Below are 21,568 nucleotides of genomic sequence, written 5' to 3'. Positions count from 1 at the left end.
CTATGGGCAATTTGGGAACATCAATTAACCTTACCTACATGTCTTTGGAATGTGGGAGGAAACCGGAATACCTGGAGAAAACCCACCAAGCACGGGGATAACATGAAAACTCCATGCACACAGAGGTGGAAATCAAGCATGGCCGGAAATCGAACCCGGACCCTGGAGGTGCATTGTGACAGTGCTAACCACTGGTGGTAGATCTAAGTGTTAAATTTGCATTTGGTAGCTGTTCATTCGAATTCTCAACATTTGTCCATACATGTGATGGAGGCCACCATTATGTGGAAAACAAAATAAAGGTACTTAGGTTTGTAATTATATTAGTTTGTTCTGTTATTTATGAGCCCCATAAAGTGCGGTGCGTATATATGATCATGGCTGTTACTCCAGAATAGTTAATGCCTTACTTTTGTTAAACCCCTAGAATTAAAGCTGTAAGTCTTGATTTGCTTAAATCTTGAGTGTTCCATTTAAAATTCAATGTGTACAGAGGCAAAATAGCAAAGCGTGGAAAAAGTATCTTAGTTCCAAAATGTATGGTAGTTATATCATGTCACATGTATAAGCTCATATGCTTACTCTCTACATCTAAGAAGATTAAACTGTTGCCACCCAGTATAAAATAAAGCTGTAAGTGCCAACATTTGTGTTGAATTTTTTTTATTCATTTATATTGCAGGTAGCATATTGCGTTCGTGTTAGAGAAATCATATATACATTTTTGAACTTTACATAGAAAGACTCTATTCTAGTTCTCTCTTGCTCTTAACAACAGCTCTATTGTGCATGAAAACATAAAGTCAGTCAGACTTGTTCAGTCTGTGGCACACAAATAAATGAAGTGCGGTATGTTGGCTTAGTGGTTAGCACTGTCGTCTTTCCCCTTCAGGGTCAGAGGCTCAAATCCTGCCTCTCTCATGTGTGCGTACAGTTTACTTGTTCTCCTTCTATTTAGGGGGCTTCGACTGGCTACTCAGGTTTCCTTCTACAGATGTGGTCTTGGTTGATTGGTGTTTCCAAATTACCTGTATTTTGGTGTGTGTCTATGTGCACACTGCATCCAATCAAGGGTGTACCCCAAGTTCCCTGGGTTAGGTTGCATGGCTCCTGTGACCTTACACAGGATAAATGGTTTGGATAATGGATGGATGGATGGATAAATAAATCTAAGTGATGTTGGGGATCTGCCCTTGCACAATGTATATTCTCAACCATAAATTCATGCTTGCCTTCTGGTAAGACAGCTGGCTAACGAATAGGCTTAAACAGATCTGACGTAATCTAATTTGTGTGGTGGTCTGATGCTAGTGCGAACAGAGATCAGTCAAGTGAACAGACGACTTGTGTTTAAATGCAGCCACTGAATTTTTACCTTTACATGTGGATGATCATGAGAGATAACTCACTTGCCATTGTGAGCTTGGTTATAATTCTATAGAATTTGACAGGAATCTGTTTTTCCAGTAACAGTTTAGGTTATGAATGAGTTTTAAGTTAAAAACGTTTAAGTTTTAAACTCCAAATTCAGCACAGCGAAAGCTCCTTGTGTAAAACTCATTGTGGTTCACATAGAGTTAGCATGCTAAGTAGAGATAGCATTATTAGTGATCATTACATCGCTTTAACAAACACAAAACAGTAGATAATAATGATTTATATAGATGTGTAGTTGCTGATGCTTTTTTTGTTGTAATAAGCTCTTACAAGCTTTACGCTGTGGAATTAGTATGCTAGCTGAGTGAAAGAAAACAGAAAAAACACTAATAATCATTATAGACCGGAAGAAGTTTTCCACAGCCATTTTTTTTCTGAGGCCATGGCTAGTCAACAATAATTCAACATATTTTATTTGTACTAGTAAAAAAAAAAAGACTCGCACATTTATATTACATTTTACATAACCAGAGAAACATGTATAGGGGTTATAGCAAAATTATGAGGTCACCTCCTTTATTATATGGCCAAATGTTTGTGGATGACTGGATTTAGGCAATTTCCCTCTGGGATTAATAAAGTTCTTTGAATCTCGAATCTTGAATATGTTCTTGTTGACCATCCTGTTCCAAGTCCCTCTTTGTTGTTATAATGACCTCACTCTCCGGAAAAGGCTTTCCAGTAGATTTTGGAGTGTGTCTGTGGGGATTTGAGTAAATTCAGCTAAAAGAGCATCAGCGAGATCAGGCACTAGGTTTGGCAGGTGGTGTTCTAGTTCACCCCAAATGTGTTAAGTGGGGGTTGAGGTCATGGCTGTGAAATGTTCTTCCATACCAACCACATGACAAACAATGTGGTCATGCAGCTTGTTTAGTGCACAGGGCCATTGTCACGCCGGAACAGGTTTGTTCCAGTGAAGGAAAATTGCAATGCTACAGCATACAAACACATTCTCCAGCTTTGTAAAAAATCATTATTGGAGAAGAACCGCATATAAGTGAGACGGTCAGGACTGCACATTTATTTATTACATAGGCTTATTATATAGGTTTATTACATTGTCAAGTATTTCAGTCAGAAATGTAACTGTAAATGGGTGGCAACATCACTCTCAAATCTCTGCGCGCGCTCGTGTCCACATGCATCGTTGCTCCGCCCCCTTTCCCCAACCTGCGCTGTGATTGGACGTTTCGAAAAGCACTTCCTTCTACTCAACTGAACATTCCATGCACGCGGACTACAAACGTTTTCCCGAAGATGCCGAGCTGAATGTGTGTGTGTGCGCGCGCGCGTGTGTATGAGAGAAGCCCAGAGAGGGTGTGAGGGTGTGTGTATGTACATGTACATGCGTGTGTGTGAGCGAGCGTGCATTCTCCTCGGGCTTCTGTGGAGGAGTACAGGAACAGTGTAATTCGGATTTCTCACGTATTTTATTCTGGAAGTGCTGATTATACTGTATAGCGCTGGTGAGTCCGTGTGTGTTTAGGTGATGTGTTTGTTTGTTTGTTTGTTTGTTTGTTTTTCCATTTCAGGCTGAGTCATGTTTTGGTAGAGAGAGAAAGAGCTGAGTAACTGAATTAATACTATTTTTAAACTGCTGAAAGTTAAAGTAAATACAGTAAATACTGAATTGTTGTTATGGAGATTTTAGTTGTCTAAAAAGTTTACAGGATGTAGCACAAATCTCACTAAACCAGTTAATTAGCATTTTAAACTTGTCATGTCTTACCTGGATTTATTTTATGTTATTTGTGGTTTAAAAAAAAAAATGTGTTCCCAGTTTGCCCCCATTCTGATAGAGGTTTAAATATAACCCTTTATCACCCAGTCACAGTTGTGTGTGTGTGTGTGTGTGTGTGTGAGAGAAAAACCTGACTGGCTAGAATTCATAAATCTGTATTAATTGTGTAAAAATGTTATGATCTAGTGATTATGCATCGTGTTCAAATATATCCAGACAATCTGTAATTCAGATCAAATTCCGATAGTATTCTGTGTTTAGTCCATCTTCTTTACAGCTGAAAATGAACCCGGCACTGCCATGTCAGCAGAAGTGGACTAAACCTATTCTCCATCTATACTTTTTAAAGTAAAAGGTCGAGGCTGTTTGGTTCCTGCTTCCTTTCCCACAGGAGGACAGAAGAGCAGGTGTTTCCCCTTACAGTGCTGTCTTAGGAGCTGTTTATTTGAAGACATCACTCATTCGACTAAGTGCACTGGATATGCTTAAGCCACTTAAATCTCTAAATCATCACCTGAATTTGTGTTTTGTTGTACCAAATAATGCTTGGTTTATTTTTATAATAAGAGCACAATCTGTCACACGAAATGGGATTGGGCACATGGGAAATGTGTAAAACGAGAAAAAAAATCCATTGTGAATGAAAGGAGGGTCTGATGATCCCTGACATATGAGACACCGTCTGCGTGCTGCTCTGGGAATCGTTATCAATCTTGGGTTACGGCTTGTTTATTAATGAAGCACCAGCTGATAACTGGCGGAGCGTGGCATAAACAATAGAAGCAATGCATCCAGTTATTTAAACTAGATTATTTTACAGATTCTTTCTCTGACAGAGAAAACACAAAATGTTGTCAAGGAGATGGTTTCTGTTTGCTTTTTGCCACCAAGTCCTTGATGGCAGGCCTTGGTTTTCTGTGCTTCTCTCCTCTCTTGCTGTCTCTGTGGGATTTTCCTGGGAGACAGGAGTAAGAACATCCAATCCCTGATGATCCTGGTAAACCTGAACCATTTGACCTCGTCCTTGTTTCTCTTTTGGTGTGCCTTCTCCCTGGTTGTCTTTATGCTTGAGTAGAAAATCTCACTTGTGCTGCAGTTGAGCTGAGCACTATGAGGAATAGTCACATTAATCTGGACATGATAACATGAAAAACAGCTCACCTTTAAGTGAATTATTTTTAGTATTGCCATGTGGTTTGGAATGTTCTATTCAGTTTAATGCATATTGTAGAAAATTCACTTTAAGGTCAGATTAGTTTTCAGTATGTCTGTGTTCCTACAAAAACATGAGGTGGGCAAAAAAAAACATTACCTGGTTTTTATGCTTTTTGGGCACAGCATAAACAAGCCAATAAGCTTGAGCCATGCCTCAGCGGTTTCTCTTTTACTTAGATGCTTGTGCATTTGGAGAAATTGGTCATTTAGAGGAATGAAATTTGATGAGGAATTTTTCATCAAATTTTTGATGAAACGAGTTTGAGGTCGAAAAAATGCAACAATTGAGGGGTATTTCAGCAGGGGCATTAGCAAACACACTTTGGAGGAGAAACAGTACCATTTGACAGGATCTTTAAATCGCAGCATTTTGTCAAATTAGTACATCAAGCTTAGGGTAAAAATTTATGTTGCGAATCGAGTTAGTTCATGTTATCACTTGCAACGAAGCCAGCATGTCTGCGTGTATGCATGTCTCGCGCTCTCTCTCCCGCTCGCGCGCACACACACACACACACACACAAACAAACACAAACACTTTTACCCTGAAGACTCAAAAACCCTTTAAAATTGCAAACATTCAAGAGACTCCTTCCAGATGTTTCAATGTTTCCTTACTAAAAACCTATCAATAATGAGCTCAGGTTCAATTTGCAACTTTTTTGCTTATCTTAAATACTTGTAGTCATATTTTTAAACAAAGGACATCTAGGTTTCTACCTACAACGCCTGTTTAGATATTCTGCTTATCCATGTGCTATAGGCCAGGCGTCTCAGCTGTTCAGCATGGATCATCATTACTGAGCTCGAGGTTCTCGGAGCGGCAGCTGCGTCCCTGTTTAATTGGACTGTAAAGAGAGGGGTTTTCCTAGAGGGAAAACGGGGTGCAGGGTGGGCTCCTGAAGGACAACCGCTCAACATTGATCTCATACACACTAATTATGGATGGATGTATGTGTTTTGTTTCGGAAACTCTAATGAAAGTAACTGACGGATTAATTAAGCACACGCAGGCACATCTATCAACAATAGACTACAATGAGGAAGGAGGAGGCATCACATGCATGGATAATTGAAGGGAGGTGGGGGGTTGAGGTTTGGACCCGTGTATGAGCCACTGGTGCACACGTCCTGGCTGGGGGACGTGACGGGCCACTCTGATCCTCTTAAGCGATTACGGAGACGACCTGCACGAAGCGGGTGTTGATGCTGTGCTCCGCTTGCTCCCCCACCATGTTTACGCTTGTTCTTTCGTCTGCACGCTTAATTCAAACCCAAATGCTGACAGTAATTTGTATAGATGTTCATTATTACAGGATTATGATATTAACACTCATGAAACTGGCACCTGCTTTAACACATTTAAGAGATTTTAAATTCTGGACTGAAAATATTGTTTTTGGTTGCAGATTTGGGAGGCTTTATTTTATTTTATACATTTAGGGTTTAATTTCCTTAGCAGACAGATTTGCTCCTTGGGCTCTCTAGCTGAGTAGAATTTAAACTATAAAGCAATACTCAAATGGAGCCGTGCAAACTTTATTATTTTTTTTCTTTCTCTTTTTTTCTTTCTTGTCCGTTACTGACTGAGACTTTCCGCTTGCCGTGACCATTGCCTCCAGACTGCAGCCTGGCATCGCTCTGTGCACAAGTCTTGGCGCGCTGCTGAGGAACAGGAATGCGTCCGGAGAATGTGGCAGTGCCCTGCCCAAAGCACTGGGTCATGGCCTGGCCTTTGTGTTGGAAGGCCTCTCTCTCAGCTGGGACATAAAACACATTTTGTCCGTCCCAATGTTTTTCCCTTTCTTTCCCTTCCACTCCATGGCTTTTTGACATTTTGTGGGTTTGAAGTTCAACGCCAACCCAGAAGCTAGAAAAGTCTCTCTTTTCATCTCCTGGTTAACAACTGATGCTCTTGTTCTTTTTTTCCATCTGTTTCTCTCACTACATCTTACTACATTTGCGGAGTTCTTTTGTCCTTCCAAGCACAGGATTTCAGGATATTTATTAATGTTGTTAATGGTTAGTATGAAGGGAAGGACCACCATGTTCATCTTGTATTAGCGACATGATGATTATTACAAAACATAAGTACATGTTCCTCATATAACTGTGTTATAGGTAAAAAGTGTTGCTGTGTTTATTCTTCGGCTGTAAGCAGCCATGTTAATTTGACGTCACTTGCTGAACTCGGGGTCAAGGAGACCATTCTCATTTCCTGAGTAGGGAATTGAGGGATTTTTTTTTTTTCCTAGTTGGAGTTGCATTACAAACTTTAGTCTCATGGAGAGTAAACCCCTGTGTGTGTGTGAGAGAGAGAGAGAGAGAGAGAGAGGGAGGAAGGGGGGAACAGAGGGTGAGGAGGGGAAAGGGAAAGCTGGGTGTAACAATAGGATTTTTGTAAACGCCTGGCCAGCATCTGTGGGTTAGATCTCCGTCTCAGCCGAGGCACTTCATTAGTCCCCAGGCTTACCCCTCCTTCTTTATTTCCCCCCTCCCTCTCTTTTCACAACACTCCGTCTCGCTCTCTCCCTGCTCTGTCACTGTATCACCCCATGACAGTGTGCTTATCATCTGTTTGGAGTACGGCGCTGATATTGAGTGATCTCCAGATTGGTTACTAAACTGGTGGGTTTAGACTCATCTTTCCTCGTCTCACTGACTGGGTGAAGGAGTCTTTTGTTTGTTCCGCTCAGGTGAGGCTTTGCTCTGCTCTGGACTTTTTTGTCATGCTTTGTAATGTGACTACAAGCTGATTATTTTTCAGCAGTGTGAAAACACACTTCAGAAATGCTTCATGATTTAAAAGCGTGTGAATTGTCAGAAATTAGCTTGCTGAATTGTGTCATGATTGTAGCAGTTGTCTAGTTCGCCAGTTCTTGTCCTGTAGTGGGTGTGTGTGTGTGTGTGCGCACACATGTCCTGCTTTGTTTCCTCAGCTGTGTTGATGTTGACTGAACTGTCTTAATCCGCAGGGAAGACCAAGCTTTAGCCTTAGGTTTTTTTTTTTCGCTCAACTTGAGCTTACTTCCGCTAAAGAAATGATTCAGATGCTCTTTCCATGATCATATGATGTAACGGTTACCTAAGTAACCAACATTGTGTGGTTGGTGAAGTAATGATGGAAACTGGACCGTTTGTGTCATTATTGAACAGTTTATGTTCATATGAGGGGGGATTTGGTGTGTGTGTGTGTGTGGTTCTTGCTGTCTCTTCATGTCTCCAGAGTACTACACACAAACACACATTTGACTCTTGTGCTGTGTTTCAGAATGAAGCAGCTCTGATCGCAGCGATGACCGTACAAGCTAGCCTGCAGGTGAGGACCCGTTTCCTTAAATTCATATTGATTTAGGAGTAAATGCTTAGTGGTACCTCAATGTTTGATGTATTTTATTTAATTTATATCTGTTTTTTTTTTTTTTTTTTTTTTTTTACACTTCATATTAAGCAAAAAAAAGGAAAGAAAACTCTAAGAACTGGTTTTATTACATTTTATTGCTTCTCATTTTGTACTGATTGGCTTCTCAGTTTAAAAGATGTAATTTCCCAACAAACACAAAAGTGCACAGCACAATTCGCACCGTATCGTTTTAGATAAAAACACACCCCTGTACAGGAATAGCGTGTAGTTGTGTAACGCCACTAATCCGTTGAAACCATTGTTCTAGCAACGCCCGCTGTTAAAGATGATGATGAAGTAATCTTACGGTACAAGATGTCCCAAAAAAATTTACATAATTAAAAATATGAATATCCGGGTAGCTCCTTGTCCTAGGCAAACACAATTAACTAGATTTATTTATAAAAATTCCAACAACATATTCAAACGGATATAGATATATATATATATAACTTCACAAATGTTCAATATGCACTGCCTCTGACATGACACGCTATCAAGTCGGTAGTCCAGCTCCTGCCAAACACGCTGTGGCATATCTTGCGTAACATTCTCCAGCGCCTCAGTGATTCTCTGGGCTTGTAGTAAGAGGGGGGATAAAGACCAGTCCTTTCACATAGTCCCAGAGAAAAAAAATCAAAAGGAGTCAAGTCAGGGGAAGGTGGTGACCGTTTCAACAGCACATTGTCAATATCACTAGAAGAAAAGAATTGACCATAGCCAGTTCTCGCTCAAATGATCTTAAATTTTAATAATATGTGTAAAAACTAACTTTTGTTAGACTGTGAAATGACGTCAAAATTTTGGGTCCTAAATATTTTCTACGATTCGTCCAAGTGTTTATTTTAAACAAAGTTTATAGCTGTGTGTTAGTGTACATGATGTGTTTGTGTTGTTAAAGAATGACCATGTGTAACCACTAACCCAAGCCTAAAGCAGGGTAAAGCTCAGCAACATTTGTAGATTGTTTGGATAAATAAATGTATAATAAATAAATAAATAAATGACGCAATTGACGATTAGGTCTAGAGTGCCTTTTTCTCATGTTCTGCTCCTTACTTTTCTTTTTGAAAGCTTGCCTACTTGGATTGCAAAGAATCTGAATAGTTTAACTCTCCTTTACAAACAATCTAGATAATATTACAGCTTCAGGTTTCGAGTGAAACTTTCAGAAGAGCCCAAGTGTTTTATGATACTTCTATATCCTGGGAAATATCCTGGGATTGATTAGACAGGTACAGGACATTCCACACAACACCTGCACCTGCTCCAAGGGCTGTTTGAGCTCCGGTGAACTCTGAAAGCAGGTCCAGTGTTTTTTTTCTCGGACTTTGGTTTGTTAGGCAGAACATATTTTAAGAGTTTATGGGTGGGCGTGAATGTGTAACTCGGCCATGTGTTGTGTTTTAAAGTCATAAATGTGACTCAGAGTCATAAATGTGATGCAGACAGTATATATGACAGAGTTATTTAAAGACATTCGTGTTAATTGGGTTTATTATGAAAAGCTAAAATGGTCTGAGTTATGAGGTAGTTTAAGTTTTAATTTTGTCTCATCAGTCCTACTGTACTAACCTGCACAGGCTTAGCATCAATGAGACACAATATTCATCTCATCTGGTCATTTTACATTTCTGGGAAAACACCAGTCTGATACTCAGTACCAGTATCTGCCACATACTTTTATTTATTTATTTTTTGTTTGCTCTATTGGTTTTCTGTGTTTACTATGTAAAGACTTCTGTGTGTAAAAGTGTTTTTATGAAGTGGTTTAAGAAAGTATTAAAAAAAATTTTTTTTTTAAAGTTTGGGTGTTCGAGGTTTGAATATTGGAAAAGTGATCTTGTGGCATCTGTAATGTAACACTGGTGTGTTAGGGAATGCTAGAGAAAAAACAATACTGTGTATAGTCCAGTGATGTAGATGTCTGAGCAGGCCATATTACGAAACAATAGAAGTTGTATGTTAATTTATATAAAATAAGCATGATAACAGGAATAAAAAATAAAAATAAACGTAAGCTAACAATAAGCTAAAACAGAATGACAGAATAGGAGTGGCACTTTACAAAATGCCCTGTAACTCATTTTACACACAGTTTTTGAACCCACCTCCTTTTTTTTTTTTTTTTATAATCAGCCAATCTACATGCTAATGGAAAGACTGACACCCGATGTAGCCCATGGTAAAAAGATTTATTGTTTTCCTTTGAGTGCATTGGCTGGTTTTACATCAAACAGGCAGGAAGGCGTTTAAAATAGGATAAATGTGCTATAACTCATGAACCGTACACTTGAGAAACTCATTATTGGTTCTTTTCATTCCAGACAATCTATGCTTTCAGACAACATACAGATTTTATTTGGTAGCATTATGTATGTAAATATAATATTATAATATAATGATGTCTAAGGACGATACTTTTCTCAGTGTTCCACAACGGGTAAACTATAAATTTAAATGTGCCTTTATAGAACAGATTTTTTTTTTCTTTTCTTTTTCTCCTTCCCGAATTACCTTCAGGTCTTTTTTCTTTAATAGCTCTGTTGCATCCCCCATGTTTATAGTTCACTTGCATAACCTGAAATTGATTTTCTGGTGTTCTGTCAAGAGCTGGGAGCGAATGAGCATTGACATGTCGGAGAGGAAGAGCCTCCCCACGCTGCACAGCTCCAGCACAGTTTCCACATTAATGTTTCTGGGAATCCCCGATTAGGGTCAAACTTCTTCCAAAAGCTTGTGTATGAATCACCATGTTTTGCAGTGACGCAAACAGCTGATGGGATTTATTTTTGGCAAATTTAAAATAGTTGCTACAACCTTAAATTGTTGTAGCTCAGACTGTGGCTTTTCTTTCTCTCTCTCTCTAGGCTTGGTGTGGAGAGAAGTTTGAGTCACCTCTGCAAAGCCCGCGCTCGCCCCTCATCCCTCGTCACGGCCCTGGACTTGCAGATGTTTTTCAGTACGACCAGTGGCTTGCTGTACGACATGAAGCTACGCTTTTTCCCATGCAGGAAGACCTCGCCATCTGGCTGACTGACATTCTAGGCAAGTACAAAAGTGACCTGATGTTTAGGTGGGTGGTCTAGTCCCACTGAACCATCAAAAATTCATTCCTCCTGTGCTAACAGTTCTTCTAAATCCTAGTAAATGAGTGAATGTAGAGTATGGGGGCCAGGCGTATACAGCGTCCCTGAAAAGACTGTGCTTTACTTGTGTAGTATGTTTCTGCATGACTGAAGATATAGTCTGGGAAACAACTAGCATTTTCCAACAATAGGCAAGCTGATCTGCGTCTTAGAGCTGTACTGGAGAACGTTGGACATAATGGAGGGAGTTCCCGTTCAAGATAATCACCTTAACATGCCTGTCAGCTAAAACTCTACACTTTAACATGCTGAAAGTGATGCATTGAAGTGGATGAAATTACATTATTCTGGTTCTCTTATAGGAAGTGTGTTCAGTTTTTTTAGTAAGAGCAAAATATTTAGTTTTTTTTTTTATAAACAGCTATTTGTTGCTCATTTGGTAGATTGCTGAAATGTAATGTAAAAAAAGAAAATAAAAAGCTTTTTGTCTAAATATTAAAAAGTACAGATTGTTCACTTAAATCTAAGGCGGTGTACAAAGAATAGGGATGTTGTCAAGGCAAGTGCTTGTTTTTAATAGCAAGACTAAGATGTTTTTAATGCTTTGCTTAATCACATGTTGCGTTTTTATTTTTGCTGAAGGCAAGACTGAATTCAGAGACAAACAAGAAAGACCTAGTAAAAAAAAATCATATTTTTAGAAGATTACACATGACACCAGATTAGGTGATATTTTTGCACGTTTATTTAGATGACTTTTTAAAATTGAGCGAAAAACCTTTTTCACCATTTCGGGAGAGTAGAGAACAGTATCTGTTGTACAGTCAGGATCTCTGGCAATCCCAAAATCTCAGCTGGTTGGTAGATTTATAAAGGATTCTGCAGTAATACAAAAAAAAAATTACCGTAGAGTTTTACTAGTGCTTGGATACCATCATGGTAGAAGGTTTTCTCAGTATGCCAGAGCCATGATTGCACTGCCTGCTCCATGTCTCAACAACTCCTGGTGTTTGTGAATGATTTTGTGTACCATTACCACAGACAGGTGTGTCTCTTCTGCAAATAGGCAACAAGACATTAGGATTAGACATCAAGTATTAGTTATTTCCCTGAGCTCTTTTTATATCATATGGAAACTGAACATTTTTAATGACCTGAATGCATGGTAAATGTGTATTACTTCTATGAGAGTTTAATATTTATTCAGGTTCACGATATTTAGTTTCTGTATCTTCCTTCACAAGGTGAAAAAATAAGGGCTGAGCACTTTATGGATGAGCTGGATAACGGGGTGAAGCTTTGTCGACTTGCTGAAATTCTGCAAAGCAAAATTCCCGAAGACTGTCTCCTGGACAAGAAACAGGTCAGTTGAATACAGAGTTTAGTGTGATTATTAATAATTTATAATTTTTTTAATACTTGCTTCCTGTTTATTTTACCAGCGATATCCTATGAAGAAAGTGGCATTTAAGAAAACCGCTTCTCCAGGCTCATTTTTCGCCCGGGACAACACCGCCAACTTCCTGTCATGGTGCCGTCAGATCGGAGTAGATGAGACTTATTTGTTCGAGTCCGAGGGCTTGGGTAAGGGTGCAAAAAAGAGAAACCTAATCGCATATATGGATGTGTATATGCACGTGTATGTTGACTGCAAAGGTTTAAGAGCATATGAGATGAACTGGGTTATCCACTTTAAATTAATTATGTTCTGAGACAGTATGTTTATTTATCAGGAATGCCTGATGTGCTCCTGTAGATCAGTGACCATAGTGTTAAGCATTCTACATTAATCACTATAATCACATCAGCATGCGTATAATTATAAGTCGAATTAAGGACCATGCTGTCACTGTTTATTAAGGTACATTTAAGTTTGGGCATTTGGCAGATGCTCTTATTCAGAGAGACTTATAAAAGTGGTTAAGTTTTTGTCATTGGATAGATACTGTTACCGTTTATTGATATTTTCATGTGGGTGAAGAACCAGACCATTTAGAAAAACCTGTAATATCTTTTTCTCTTTTTAGTTTTACACAAGAACCCTCGGCAAGTGTGTCTGTGTTTGTTGGAACTCGGCCGGATCATCTCTAAGTGAGTAAAAAATGTTAATGTTTGCTAAGAAGGGCTCTTTTATAATGTCTTCTCAAATAGCCTACTACACCAGATGTGTAGCTAGATATGTTGATTACCTCATCTTTTGCAGTCAGGTTTGACTTTTTTTTTTCAGCTTCAAATACGATTTGTCATTATATTCTTTTGATGCTGAGAACAGCAGTAAAAACATGAATTCCATAACCAATTACCAAACAAAAAGGTAGCTTAACTAATTACCTTGTACAATAAAAAAAGCAAAAAAACAAACAAACAAATGAATAGCCATAACGGATTAGTGAATTCTTATTCTGCATCAAGCAAGGAAACAACTAAGGTGATTGACTATAACTTTAATTCAGTTAAGAATCCTTTAACACATTATTAAACCCTAAAAGGATGGTGCTGAACCATCAACGTCGTGAAAGTAATGTAATTTAAAAAAAGCATAAATGGATGAAATACATTGTCTGAGTCCAGGGTAAGAAGGGAAGTGCATCATATCATGCACAGTGGCCATTATACTGTACATGTCTTTAGTGTTGTGATCTGGAGTTGATTTATTTGGTCAAGTCTAATAACGTTATGGGGCAGAAAATTGAAGTCACCTGATGACCTGAATGTACTGACCATTATCACATCTGTGGAGTTTTTCTTTCCTGGATGAATATTCCAGGACTCTTGAGAGAGTAATTCTGGAAGCATGAGGTATTCTTTTCACACATGAACTAGACATCACAATGTGTGACATAAAGCAAAAAGCCGTTGAATGAAGTGTGTGTGTGTGTGTGTATGTATGTGTGTGTGTGGCTTTTTGAAGGGACTGTCACTTGCAGTTTTTAAATATGAATTCTGGGGCGTGGCATGTTATCCTTGTTTTTTCTTGTTGAGGGTCAGAAATTGGGTTACACCTTTCAGCTAAAAGCTGCACTTGTACTTTTCTATTCCTGCATGTTAGGTATGGCGTAGAACCCCCTGTGCTGGTGAAACTGGAGAAGGAGATCGAGTTGGAAGAATCTTTGCTAATGGCAGGAGATCCTGCTCCTCCAATTAAAACTTTTACTGTGTGCTGCCAACATGGAGGCTTCCATCATGCTGTAAGTAGTCACTAAGGGGACGGAGCAGGTATTATTAATTCTATATAATACTGGAACAGCTTAAGCTCACTAAACAAGCTATGGACTATAAGGCCAAAGTCATAGAAAAGCTTGTGTGTTGTTAGTGTCCAAGATCCAAATGAAAGTTAAACACAAGCTTTAAAAAGTTCATATTTAGAATCACGTCACTATGGATTAATGTACTGTACGGTTAGCGGCAGCTGAGTTTGTTAATATTGTTCACATCATTTAACTTTTTACACACAGATGTACAAACAGTCTTTGTATCATTCGTGCTGGTGTGTGTTGTGTGTACTGTATGTGTGTCCACTCGCGTAAATATTCTCCCAGTGTTTCTTGAGTCTTGACACTTTCTTTCCACAGGACTCTGACTCAGATGACCTTCCCTGTAATTGCTCACAGAGGTTTTCTATCGAGTATCTGGCAGAGGGACGTTACAGGTTGGGGGAAAAGATCCTCTTCATTCGGGTAAGATTTGCTCAGTGGATTGATTTTGTATCTGTTTCAACATCACTGTCTAACTGTACTAAAACTAATTGCTTAAGTGAAAAATGAACCTAGGGAATGTTACAGAATCATAGACATGATTGTACACCTTCAGTGTTCCAGGGTTTCTAGGGTTCGATTCAATTTTGCGTATTGTGTGCATCCTCCGGGTACTCCAGTTTCCTCCCACACTTTAAAAAGATGCAGATTAGGTGAATTGGTGTTCCAAAATTGTGTGTGTGCACCTGTGATGGATTGGCACTCTGTCCAGGGTGTACCGTACCTGGTGTCTCCCGGGATCCAACCCTAGGCTCCAGGCCCCCCGTGACCCTAACAGGATGAGCGGTGTACACAATGAATGAGTGAACAAATGAGCATAAACATGTTAAAGTAAAATATCCTGTTTGTCTCCTCCCTAAAAACTAGGTATGTTTGAATGTTGAATACTGTTAAGACCTCATATGAATCATATTAATAATGTAAGATGTTAGTGCAATTATGTTGCAATCTCATTCACAATTGAAGCAATTTAATGGTTTATGGGTAAGTTGGGAACTATGACAGTTCCACAGCCTCATCTACTCTTGTCATTCATTCATTCATTCATTCATACACCTTTGGTACGTGGTTTATCCTGATCAGCGTATCATGGGATCCATGTGTGAATCTCCATACAAACCATGAGTAAACCAGGATCACAACTGCATAACTGATTTTCACTTTCAGAGCAAGTGATATTATGGATAGTGTATCTAAAATACTCCTGCCAGCTTTAACCAAAGTGTAAAGCTCATTAGGGGACAGGGGTCTGGCCGTTTAGAGCTAACTTACTGATATCTTATCCAGAGTATATCAAATGTACCTACCACACTTATATCTGTAGTTGATCAAAAAACAATGAAATGAAGTATCAGTTGAGATTATTTGGTAGAATTCTCATGACTAAAGCAGGACTAAAGGATGGACAATAAGATCTTAGTTTAATCTCAGTTTGATCTGAAATACTAAATGCTAACTCCAGATGCTTATGGAATCAAAACTCTGACAAATTCTAGCGCCCTTGAGTTGCTTCATTTTATTTCTTTTTGTTAAGTAATTGCAATTGTTTGGAATAATTACTGAAGGTCATATTTAGAAGATGTACAAGTTAAGCTATTTAAACTTTTGCAACTAGTTTTTTCTTTCTCTCTCTCTCTCTCTCTCTCACTCTTTTTCCAGATGCTGCATGGGAAGCATGTGATGGTGCGCGTGGGTGGGGGATGGGATACGCTAAAGGGTTTCCTGATGAAGAATGACCCTGATCGTGTGCTGCAGTTCACTACCCTGGAGCAGAAGATTCTGGCATTTCAGAAAGGCTCCTCCGTCCCAGACTCAGTCCTCAACACACAGACTCCTCAGCCGCCCACCATGGACCCTCTCGCTGCCGTCAACCTTCTCCCCTCCTCTTCCGCCCCTTCCTCTTCAGCTTCTTCCTCCTCGACTCCTGTTCCACACACAAAACCAGGTACACCTGCCTCTGGCGCAGTTACGCCACGAGGCGTTGTCCAGTCCCCAGTCTCCACCCCGTCCCTTCCAAGGAAAACTGCAGCTCCTAAAAAGAAACTTCAAGTGTCCAGTGTCTCTCCCAAGACCACTGCACTCTCCTCAAACACTACAAAAAAGAGCCCTTTAGTCCAACCCTCCCCACCAGTTTTTGGTTTCCAGAAATCACCCCTTATCATCTCTGACCGGAAGCAGCGCAAATGTGGTGTTCCTTCTCAGCCGCGTAGTCCTGTGTGCCCAGAGCCAAGCTGCAAACAAGCCAAATCATCAGCCACCCCCATAGCAAATACTTCTCAGCGGGATGGCCGACCACCTCGAGCACCTCTTCGTACTCGTCCCGCCATGAGACCACCCATCTCCTCTGTTACCACACGTCTACAAACGGACACAAAAAAGGGACGCCCTGTTTCCCCTCAACCAGCAGGCCTTACAAGGACTCCTAAAGAGACCAAGCCCTCCTTAGCAAAAGTTTTAGAAAAGCCCAAACAACCAGTAGCAAAAACTCAAAGAGTGAACAGACCTGCACCAGCAAATGCTAAATCCGGAGTTCAAATTTCTACTCCCTCTTCCCAAGTCTCAAAATATTCTCAACCCTCCAGGACGAAAAATCCAACAGGACCATCTACCAATGGGACCATAGCGCCAAAGGCTGCACAGCCGCCAACTACAAAATCCACACACACTACAGACAGAAAAGCCCAAGGCAGCAATAATAGAGCACTCAAAACTAACTCTGCCCCGGTCAGAGCAGTTAAAGCGACCCCGATCACCACCACGCAAAAGAAACCAACGAGTCAAACTGGGGTCTCCAAGAAGGGAGACAAGCCCTACTTTGAGATGACCAGTAAAAAGAAGCAATGAACTTAATGGGAGCTAGAACTTGCAGGGCTTTTTATGTGGTAGTAGTAGTAGTGGTGGTGGTGGTGGTGGTTTTGAGTACTTTTTTTTTTTTTTTTTTTTTACCCTTGGTATAGCACTTTAAGGTACAGGCCCAAGGCATTAGCAGCACGCAATGAGTAAAGTTTGTATAGCATCAATGTTTCTGTTCTTAACTATGTGTTTATATTTTACATGTTTTATAATTTATTTGATTTAAATTTATTTGTCCCACAAAGGTCATTCGTGGAAAAAGGTCAAGAGATAACGTCTGGTCGATTTTAAGAGTAAACACTCAATATCCTGTAAACTAACTTTTCAACATCCATGTGTATTTGTGTAACATCAAGATGGTTTGGCATTCTAGATGAAATAACTAGCTGTAGATTTAAATGGTTCTTTTTGGGGAAGATCACTAATTAATTATTTATTATGATTTAGGAACAATAACATGCATTAAGAACAATAATCGTTAGAGATTTAGCAGTTAATCACCTGCCTGAGTATTCTCCCATAAGTAGTAATTCCATGATAATCGCTCTTTAACATGATGTAATGCAGTCCAATAACAGCAACCTCTTACAGGTTTTGTGGTTATCCAGTTGCCTAGCCATTCAAAAATAGGAACTACCTCTAGAAGTGAATACGAATTTCCACGTGTACTGCTGATTAAGTGAAGCTCATACTGATCAATATTAATGTCAAAATTACTGATTTATTTAAAGAATTATTTACAGCACAATCCAAACCTGACTGTTTTACAGTTGCCTTTATGGCTATATGTCTTTTGTTTTCTTTGTCAATGTCTATATGTTTGATTTTTCTGATTTATCTGTGTATTTTATTGCACTTTACAATAATTATTTTAAATGTAGTCTCTTTAATGTCCTGTAAATTCTTTGTGTCTAATAAAAGTGTCTTTGGGTAACACACATTTATTATAAGATTTTTTTTTTTCATGACTAATCAGGTTCAGAATTACATGGAAAAATCGAATGCAGTTGGAAATGCTTGTGGAGAACCATATCGAGCATGTCTTTATGATAGTGATTGCGGAGGCAGTGAGCACTTCAGCACGTCTTGCAGTGTGACCTGGTTAATCATCTGGTGAATGTGATGGGGTCAAACTCAAAATGTTACCTGGTCTTCAGCCATCCAGTTTGCCTCACACTCCTGTTCTTAGCTAATAGGAGTGGAACCTGATGACAGGGTGTGACATGCTATAGCCCACCCACCTCTGGGTTTGATTTTTGTGAAGACTGTGGATTTGCTGTCCCTGAGAAGAAGTAACTTGTACTCTGGGAGCCACGTGTGGATGTTTTGAATGTGCTTAATATGATCATTATGTTAAATCAGTGTAAATATCACTGCCATACATGTAATGGTAACAACTATGCTGTTCATGTTTTTAGACAGTATTTAATAAATGTTAATTATTTTGTATATGCAGTTATTAAATGTCTTTTCTGTTCGTTTTTTTAAACTCTACTGCCACCTAGTGACCATATCTGTTCAATTTACTCTCACTTACTCATCTTACCACTTTATCCTGTATTCAGGGTCATGGGGACCTGTAGCCTATACCAGGAGGCTTAGGGCACGAGGCGGGGTACACCCTGAACAGGGTGCCAATCCATCGCAGGGCACACACATACACTCACTCACACACTACGGGCAATTTGGGAACGCCAATCAACCTAACCTACAAGTCTTTGGACTGTGGGAGGAAACCGAAGTACCTGAAGGAAACCCACCAAGCACGGGGAAAACTCCATGCACACAGAGATGGGAATCGAGCCTGGCCGGGAATCCAACCCAGACCCAGGAAGTGCAAGGCGACAGTGCTAAGGTGTGTTGCCCCTGTTTAATTCAATTCTATTTTATTCATATAGCATTTATAACAATGGCCAATGTCGAACAGCAGCTTCACAGAATAACAAATAAAATTGAAAATTGTGTGGAAATTTGTACAACATATAATGTTATTGTCTCTGATGAGCAAGCTGAGGTGATTATAGGAAGAAACCTGGAGAGGAACCAGACTCAACAGGGAACCCCATCCTCATATGGGTGATATTGAATAGCAGTTATTGATCTGCAGTCATACTGTGTGCTAGGAGGCAAAAAGTTCAGTATAATGGGAAAGGTGTTTAAGTTGATGTGAAGTCCACTCTCATTGTTGGAGACTTGGGTACAAAACAGTTTGTTGGAAATTCAGTCCTAAACTATTGTGTGACTGCAGTCACAAGTTCAAGAACATCTTTATGGTCAAGTGGAACTGTCCCCAGTCACTAAAAACAGATCACATAAGGGGAAATATTTTATATACAGAAAGCATTATTATAACACCACACTGTTTTGTTTTATATATACACTACCGTTCAAAAGTTTTAGAACACTTTCTAACTCCATGATGGTCCCTGATTTTTATTTCTTCTACATTGTAAAGAAATGCTGAAGGCGTCCAAAAAATGCATTAATCTCCTTTGAACAGTTGATATTTAGATGTTCCTGCTACTTCTGCTCTGTAAGGACTTCATAACGCCTCTAATCTGAGGTGCTGTTAATTGGTCATTTTTCAGGCTGATAACTCTAAATGAACTTCTCGTCTGCGGCAGAGGTAGGTTTTGGTCTCGCCCTCCTGGGATGGTCTTTAAGAGCCAGTTTCATTATGGTGCTTGACGGATTTTGCAAATGCACTTGACAATACTGTTCTTGCAAGAACTATTACAGAAAGGCTGACCTCTGTGTCTTAAAATAACAACTAACTGTTGTTTTTCTTGTTGTTACGTAATTACCTAATCCCATTTGTCTTATTTTATAGTTTTGAAATCCCCAGTATTGTTGTAAAATATAAAAAATAAATCACTAAACAAAAAAAAAAAAAGAAATTTGCAAGTGTTCTAAAACTTTTGAATGGTAGTGTGTGTATATATATAAACAATTTTATATATATAATTTAGAAATGAATGTCCAGGATGCACTGTCATCCTAAAACATTGATAAAACTTTGAGGAAGATATAATTAGAAGTAATAAGAAACATGCATAAATCATGACTGCATATTACTTATACATACTGTGCTACTGAATAAGTTTCTAATTACATAATAAATGAGAAATTATGTAAGAAACTATTAAACACATTTATACATAAATTACTGTCCCTTTTACGTGTGACAGGAACATTTATTAGATACATTCCCAAATAAAAAATGTCACTCATGCAATGTCTGCTTTTTTTCTTTTAATAGACAAATACAGGATTATTATATTGCTGTGCAAGTTATGAAACTGGAGTGTTAAAGCACATCATATTTATGAATTGGAATGAATGTAATTAGGTAAGACTTCTCAAATTTAGGTCTCTAACTATTAAGTAGTTGCAGCAGTCAGGACACCACTTTCACATGCACTATATAAGTTTATAATTCAGCTCATAATGATTTATAATGATGTTTGTGTTGTCGCAGAATCACTTCACATCACTATCAATAACATATTGTAAAAAAATAAAATTCAGATGTTTTTTTATGAATGCCCTTTAGACAAATATCAATGCAATTTTAACTCTCTTGAAATGTGTTTCTCCCATTTTATACTATTTGCTTTGATTGTGTGTGTGCGTGTGTATGCCACGTGCTGCTCTGGTAATTTCACTGAGTGCAATAAGTGGCTAACTAAAAGAAACAGAAAATTAAAATACTTATGTTTCTTTTTGTTGTTAAAAAAACTTTAAAAATCAGTGACATTAACACCATATTTTGTCTTTCTTCAATGGAGGTTAAAACAACTACTCTACGTAAATTAATTATATTTCCAAACTCATCAGGACATTATAAAGTTGCAAAGGCACTTTATAGTGATATTGACCCATGAGCATCCTAGCTGAGGGTACAGTGGAAGTGTTACAAGGTGTGTCAATAGACTCACAGACACAAGCGGGTTTCCTCAGCCATGTAATACTTTTGTCCTGAGGCCATGGCTATTGTTTTAAGGAGAATTTCTACATATTTTATTACGTTATTAGAAATTATATTGCACCTTTAAAATTGTATATGCTTGACTAGTCCACAGTATACTGACTCTTTGGCGACCTCTGCAGGGAAAAAAATATCTTCATTTGCATCTAAGAGGAGATCAAACTATTGCGATGAGATGAATTCAGGACATCTAAGTCTGTATGAATATTAGCAAAATGTGCATTCAGAGAAAAATGAAGTCAGACTTAACCCAATCACTCTCACGCATTTCCACCAAATACCTAAAGAGGCTCTTCTTTTAATCCACTTTATTTACAATAATTGCATGTTTAACAGTTAAATGTATAACACTTACATAAATGAATGAATATATAAGTGAATGAATGAGTAAGTGAGTGGGTGATGTTACACCAGGCTGGTATTGTTGTTTGGGTGACATATTAGCACACAACTAGCTAGTAAATATCTGGTAAGTTAAGAGGAACTGTATAATGGCAACAGGGCCTTGTTTAATAGGAATTTTATACACTAATTATTAACTAACCAGCAAAGTGTTTTGTCTCAGATACACCCTGATCGCCCTGTCGC

General features: G+C 38.8%; 1 protein-coding gene across 2 annotated transcripts; it reads left to right on the top strand.

The window, feature by feature from the left end:
* Positions 1–2,688: 2,688 nt before the first annotated feature.
* Positions 2,689–17,930, top strand: gas2l3 (growth arrest-specific 2 like 3). 2 transcript variants are annotated; one of them, XM_053486899.1, is made up of 9 exons: positions 2,689–2,903; positions 7,665–7,712; positions 10,667–10,844; positions 12,130–12,248; positions 12,328–12,469; positions 12,913–12,976; positions 13,935–14,073; positions 14,458–14,562; positions 15,799–17,930. In XM_053486899.1, the coding sequence occupies exons 2-9, from the start codon at positions 7,689–7,691 to the stop codon at positions 16,981–16,983; spliced, it is 1,956 nt and encodes a 651-aa protein (XP_053342874.1). In that variant the 5' UTR covers positions 2,689–2,903; positions 7,665–7,688; the 3' UTR covers positions 16,984–17,930. The 2 variants fall into 2 exon arrangements, with proteins under 2 accessions (XP_053342874.1, XP_053342882.1); XM_053486907.1 differs by lacking the exon at positions 2,689–2,903 and adding an exon at positions 6,926–7,089.
* The last annotated feature ends 3,638 nt before the right edge of the window (positions 17,931–21,568 follow it).

The sequence above is a fragment of the Clarias gariepinus genome, chromosome 2 (genome assembly GCF_024256425.1).
Source record: "Clarias gariepinus isolate MV-2021 ecotype Netherlands chromosome 2, CGAR_prim_01v2, whole genome shotgun sequence".
NCBI lineage: Eukaryota > Metazoa > Chordata > Actinopteri > Siluriformes > Clariidae > Clarias > Clarias gariepinus.
This window is presented reverse-complemented; position numbering and strand designations above follow the sequence as displayed.